At 30.0% G+C, this 7,186-nt stretch overlaps 1 protein-coding gene across 2 annotated transcripts in view; it reads right to left on the minus strand.

Annotated features, from left to right (window-relative positions):
- The window catches only part of LOC106471696 (mitochondrial inner membrane protease subunit 2-like), a 42,517-nt gene extending 37,131 nt beyond the window's left edge, over window positions 1-5,386 (minus strand). Inside the window, exons 1-3 of one of the 2 annotated variants that reach the window (XM_013932350.2) lie at window positions 5,320-5,386; window positions 2,932-3,142; window positions 806-918 (exon numbers count right to left, since the gene is read on the minus strand). In XM_013932350.2, coding sequence (XP_013787804.1) covers window positions 806-918; window positions 2,932-3,054 — 236 coding nt within the window. In that variant the 5' untranslated portion in view covers window positions 3,055-3,142; window positions 5,320-5,386. Of the gene's footprint in view, window positions 1-805; window positions 919-2,931; window positions 3,143-5,235; window positions 5,256-5,319 lie in introns of those variants that run through there. The other variant, XM_022400245.1, reaches the window with a different exon arrangement.
- Window positions 5,387-7,186: the final 1,800 nt, after the last annotated feature.

Here is a 7,186-nt window from a genome sequence, read left to right on the forward strand (position 1 = left end):
ACTCTTTTAGTAGAATAGTTAACTATTATTATTATTATAGGACATTAGCTTTCTATGCATGTATATATATATATATATATATATATATTTATATATTTTTTTTTTCCTGTATAGAATGTAGCATGTTTGTGGTGATAAATTCCATTATAAGCTAAGCATTATTTCCATAAATGGATAATATTGTACTTTAAGTAACATTAAGTACTCTAGATTGTTTTCAGAAACAATAAAAATGTGTAGTCATGAGAAAACTAACAGTAAGTAAAGACAAATCATATAAGATATTGCATCAGCCAAGGCTTAATAAATTCAGTAAATATCCTTAGACGTAGCAAATATATATATATATCCAACAGGGGCAATGAACATTCACTGCTACAGTAGGCCATGCATGTTGGGGAATAACATGTTATTATGAATTTTATCCCACCAATATTATGCAAGCACAAAAATGTTCACCATAAAAATTTTCTTACACTTAGAGTTGCACTAGATTTATCAATACTACTTCTAAGTTTCTAGCAAATATTTGGGTAATTTTTAAGTTTTGTAAAAATTTTGAAATTTCCATTAAGAATTGACTCTCATTAATATGTTCTTCTTCAAGTTTTCAAATTTTAGAACTTTCAGTTTTTATATCTCAACATGAATTATGATTTTGTTAAAGAATTTCAAAGGAAAAACTATTTTTACCAATGATCAACATATATGATTTTTTTACAATATTAATTTTAAATGTTAATATATATATGCCACAGATTTATTTACAAATATTAATGTTTTAAAAATAAATAATTGTACTTACAATAAAGTAACAACATCCCCTCGATTTATGTCAAAATAACGTGCTTTCCAACGGTTGAGTAACACATAGTCAGAAAGGATTTTTCCGTCTTCCTGTTCAGGATTTAGTTCTGGCTATAATAGAAAGAATTACATAAAAAATTGCCTATAATAGCCTTTCATACTTAATTTTTCACTTCTCATTCTATAATTAAATGATTCATATGCAAAATTATTCTTAAATATATCACTCTCAATATATTTATACTTAATCATTAGTATGCTAAAATACCAGTATATAATAATTGGAGACATTCTAATTTTACTCATTTCTTTCCATTAACTACAATATTTATACTTACATTTAATTGAAGATATCTTCTAAAAGTACAGAAGAAGTTAAGTACATTATATTAAACAATTTTAGAGCCTAACCATGTCCTTAGAATCCATGTCTCCACCTCTGTTCATGCTCTATCTGACAACTGTGCATTTTGACAACAGCCCTGCTGCCTAAGTTTTCATTTCAAAAGGCTCCATGGTAAGGCTGTTACGTCCAAAGCACATCACTCTGCCCTAATGGCTTTCCATAATCTATCTAGTGTATGAAGATGACAATTCTCAGTATTTATATTAACAATTTGTTCAAACAGTAATTCACATGTGCTGTGTCCTAAAACTTGAAGAGCTAATCTTAATAAGGAATAACATGATTACCAGTTTCACTCTCCAGCTATTTGAGATACACAATTATTGAATGGGAGGTAGGACTGGAAGTCTTATCTTGATGAACCCATATATTTCTCGATTCTGTTGCAACCGTTGCCTTGGACATATGGATGACTTTTGCTACTTACCTTTGTGTTTTGAATTCTCACTTTTTACAAAACATTGCACTTTGCTTACCTTGGCTGGATTACAACTTGTTGTCAATTTGCATTTTCTGGATGGTTCTGGCACTCCAATTTTATTCATATTCCTTTGTTTTCCAATGCCATTAATAAACAAGGGATATCACCTTTGAAATTCTAAATCTCCTATCTGAACATATCTTTATGATCTAAATATATGGACATTCTGTTACTTACCCTTCCCCAAATTTTCAGTAGCATCACACTATCTGGAAAACCCAAACAAAGTCAAAATATAGTTTTAATAAATCCTATTGCACTGCAACTTGATATTGGCTGTGATTGTCATGTACCTAGCTGATATGCATATTTCAAAAATTGTTTTAATATAATGTACTCAATCTTCTGTACATGAATAGCTATAACTTGATCGTTTCAGAATAATTTGAATATCATGCAGTAAGTAATAAGGTCAAAAGCAACAAATTACAGTCTTTGCTTTATCAATGAAAAATCAAACAAAATACAAATAAAATATAAAGTCAAAAGTCACAAAAATTACATTTAATGAAATAACAAATGTAATTTTTTTACTGTTATTCTTTTGGATAATTTAATCTTTTGATTTACTCTACTATTATAGACTGTATGTTGTTTTTATATGATTTTAAATTTCAGTTTCATCATATTCATGTACTTACAGGCATACTTACCTGTTATGACCCCTTTGATTATTAATACTTATTAAGCATGGTAATGAAACGTATTTTATTGAGGAAGCCAACATCTCAAAAACTGAGAATCAGGAATTAAAATAAAGAACATAAGTAGTGGAACGACATTTGTCTAATCATGATAAAATATTTATCAACAATATTTAACTGTGTTTTTCTCAAAGCTGTAATACAATTTCTACTGGGTCTCACAAACTATCCTGAATAATAAGAACACCTTCAATTTTCTACTTTGTTTTTACATGTAAAAGAAAAATAACTGACAGGCTTTAACTTGAAATGTTGCAAATTAACAAATTTAATGAGTAATTACAATTTGGGACATTTTTGTTATTTATTGATACTGAAATCTAACTTTTGATCACATTTGACATAACCATATTTAACACCTGTTTAACATATTAAAAGACATTTTCGTAAAAAATAAATAAGAGCATTGTAATTCATTTTTAATAACAAGTGCAACAGAAAAATGTTTCATGTTTGAAACTCAAGAGAAAGATGTTATGCCAGATAATTATAACTTTTATGATTTATAATGTTAAATAAAACAGACCTATTACCTGCATAGAAACACCTTCCACCTTGGCTACATAAGACACACAGTCTAAAAATGTAACCGCAACAGGAAGTGTGAAGGCCAGGTGACGAACAACTCTCTTCAGGATACGACTCCAAACTGTCATTGTAACTTCTCTCAAATAAAGGCTTTCTCATGGATAATTTCAGACATTTTGATCAAAAATATATCGCATACAGTGTGTGTAGAACAATCTGTATATAGGGAGAAAAAATAACTGTTTCTTTACATCCAATTTTATTGAAATCTAGATGATTAAACATCTAGATTTTTACTTTGCAAAAGTACAAAAAATTAAGTAATGTTGAATCCCTGAAAATAATAAATAGACAACTGAACAAAGTATGACTTGAGTATTTTTTGCTTGTGTGATATGACTACTTGTTAGGCCAATACAGTTGTTTTTTATTGAAAAGGAAATGTTTCATGAAGAAAAGCAATGATCTCAATGCTTTCTGATTTTACATGTAAAAGAAATTTTACATACACTAAATATTTGAAAATTATTAGTATTAAGCCCATTACCCATGTTTTAATTCTTTTCCACAAGCAAAAATATAATTACTGTAGCAAACTGCAATTTATTTGAACTTAGAATCTGTGAACACACACTGTCATATACTTATTCAGTTTTACAGCAAAAAAGTACAAATGTAACTTTTCCATTAACTTTACTGTAACATTTTGATAGGTAAATGTAATGTTTTAGGCAGCCATATTCCAGGGAAAATAATATAAGTATCTGAAAAGCAATGCTTAATGAACTTTTTCATTATTTAGTAAATCTTCTTAAGTTTCAGTTTTTAAAAATAAACATTAGTGAAAATTCAAAAAAATGAATAATAACTGAGAACTCTCTCAGAGATAAAAAAAATAAATATTTTTTCAGTCCTCTTCAAGCAAAAGTTACCAACTTTAAGCAGGGTACTGGCCCTTTACAATTATGAAAATAAAGCAAAGTTTCTCAAAACTGGGAAAGCTTATGCATTGAAACTGAAGTTTTTGAGAAAATATAATAAATTCAATTCTTTAGAATTTGAGAAAGTCTTAGATGCTTCCAGTTTTAATCATCAAATTTATAGGTCAATTTTGAAATTGCTACTGTTTCTTTTCTGTTGTAAATGTTAGTAATTCAAACAAGAGAAAGAAGGTTAGTAACATAAGTCTTAATAGTTTATGCATTATATCATTGCTGACATACCTCAGGATGCCTCTGACACTAGCACCATATATTACACAAAACCTAAATATAGCTAGTTTACTTTCATTAAAAATAAATGTGTCCACTTTACAGTGATAAAAAAAGTTAGATGAAATTGTATTGATCTGTATCATGTTTTGTTCTTAAAATTTGATTGTAAATTGATATAATTTATGGAAGAATAACAGTTTAAGCAAATAAAGGCCGAGTTGCTCTACTTTATTTTTGTGTGTTTAAAAACACAACCTTTTCAACACAACAACCCTTTTTGCATGGATTCATTATTATTATTTTCTAAAGTAATATAGATAAAAGACATTATGCATATTTTCATTTATATGCAAGGTATCTTTAAAACAACATAACTTTGGATAAGGACTAATAAACAATAACATTAAGCCAAAATACAAAAGGAAAACCGATTTAGCAATTTTATGCATTCTTGTTTCTTTTCTTATTACAGGTACAAAATGGAAGACCTGGCCAGTTGATAAATCTTTTGGAAATTTCTTTATCCACTAAATGGTGGTATCTGTAAATCTAATTTTTAACATTGTGAGACTGTAACTTAAGACTTAAGTGTTATGGGGTAACAATAAAGGAAGTGGGAGATGTATATGTGTGTGTGGACCCCAGATTAAAAGAAAAAACAAACATAAAATATAATAGTACAGAAACTAATATTAAAATTATTATAACTAGTAACTCAAGAAATAACACAAAGAAGAAAGAAAATTTTGTCAAATTACTTTAGAATGTAGATAAACTTTAAGTTCTGAAACCAGGGCAAATGTGACTTATGTAAAACTAAAATGACATACTGCATGAATACAGAATAATCATACTGCCATTAAATTAATTACGTAGTGGAGTTACCTAACTTGTTCTAATACTTGTGTTACAATTACATTAATTTTCTTAAAACTTGGGCATTAGTATTTCGAAAATCAACAGTAACAGTGCCTCTTTGAAATTGAAGTTTGATCTTGACTAGAAGTAGAACTTAGTACTAGAAATTAGATTAGAAATATAATAAATGTGGTTATTTACTAAAAACGGGGATAGCTGTTAAACTAAAAACTGTACCAGATAACATTTTGGTATGAACATAGATGCCTCTAGTGTCTACAAAACTGCAGTTAAACTTAAAGCAGTGAAAGCTTTACTTACCTTTAATTGGAGGTTAAAACTCACAACTCATTCAATGTAAGCATCCATAAGTGTCGCTTTTAGTGACCTCTCTCGGTATGTTATATACTGCTAGAATTTTAATTGTTGTTGTTTATCTATTTATTTGTTATAATATTACACTGAAATATATATTCATTGAATATAAAATCATTTATGTTACACCAGAAATGTATTATTTTATTTTTCTGGTCTAAGAAGCAGTGACGAATTTAGTTATTCTGGGGCCCGATCGCTAGCATTACTCTGAACATAAGTATTTGGACAATTCATAATGGAGGGAATTAGTAACTATTAGGTCGTCAATAAATTAATGTCGCATTTAGAAACACTTTCATTAACCACCCCTATAACCTATATAATGTGTAAAGTTTAGTATACTTTAATCCCTTATAGTTATGTCATACGACGAGACAAACATTCGTCATGTAATGCTGTTTGAACATAAAACGGGAAACAACACCTCTGTAACCACAAAGAATATCCAAGAAGTTAATGGAAATGTTTTGAACGTTCGTGAGTCTCAACGATGGTTCAGCAAATTTCGTTCAGGTGACTTTAGCCTTAAAAACTGTGATGGCAGGGGCCGACATGTGGGAATTGATATTGATGATCTGAAGACGCTTGTTGGGTCTAACCCATTCACTCGTGAAATGGCCTTGGAATTGCATTTCTCTCATGAAACAATCGTAAACATATAAGGAATATGATAAACCTCCATAAAGAAGGTGTTTGTGTGTCTCAAACTCTCCGATGATCATCGTTTCCAACGCGTGAACGTTGCTTCGTCTCTTCTGGCGCGTAATGCGCGTGAACCATTTTTGGACAGAATTGTCTCCGGTGATGAAAAATTGATTCTTTATGCGAATATTAAACGCCAAAAAAAAAAAAAAAAGGACTCAATCCTAGCCAAAAACCACTTCCGGCCCCAAAACCTGGAGTCCATCCGCAGAAAGTGATGTTTTGCATTTTGTGGAACATCAAAAGAGTAGTTCATTTCGAAATCCTCAAGCAAAAGCGAACTGTCAATGTAGAGATCTATAATCAGCAATTGGAAAGTTTAAATCAAGTCCTTTGTCAGACGAGGGGCAGACGGGGCAATGCCCACGACATCTAGGGGCCTCTCTGGTCTTATCTTCTGAAAAAGGGGCCTCTGAACTTCTTATTCCACCACTGATCCAAACTATCACATATTTTCAGTGAAGTGCTCTACTGGACTCTTACTTTATATACCAAATTTCAAGGCAATCCATTAAGAAATACCTGAGATATAACATCTCCAATTTTGATTGAGTTTCTTCCTTTTATTTTTCTTCGCACCAAAGTACGGAAATTTTATTTGATAGAAAAACATACTTAACTTTTATAGATTTTTTTTCAAATTTGGTACACCTATATATCTTTACAATCTACAATTAAGTGTCAAATTTGGTCTAAAAATAAGCTATATATATTCAAAGTTATCCAACAAAAACCGCTCAAATTTAACGAAAATATTTGTGCACGCCTACGCAAAAAGTTACGTGAGCTATCGGTCTCATAATTTTACTATAGCTTTACCTAAAAGTAAAAGTGGACATTTTAGTTTTTTTTTTAATCAATCGGGTTAGAGCAGCAAAAATATAAGGTGAAAGGACGTGCAGATACATAAGTATTGGTTAGGCCAAGCAAACTAAATTATCACTTTCTAGCTCAAGTTTTCAAAAGAAATCATACGGGTGGAGTGTTATTATGCATTGCCAGCTTTTCAGCACACACTTACTAAATTTTATGAAATTATCCTCATTAAAAAGCGTTTAGCGTCACTTGTTATTAGCTTAAGCAATTAGCATAAATAATAATGCTTGTT

The sequence above is a fragment of the Limulus polyphemus genome, unplaced genomic scaffold, assembly GCF_000517525.1.
Source record: "Limulus polyphemus unplaced genomic scaffold, Limulus_polyphemus-2.1.2 Scaffold4, whole genome shotgun sequence".
Lineage (NCBI taxonomy): Eukaryota > Metazoa > Arthropoda > Merostomata > Xiphosura > Limulidae > Limulus > Limulus polyphemus.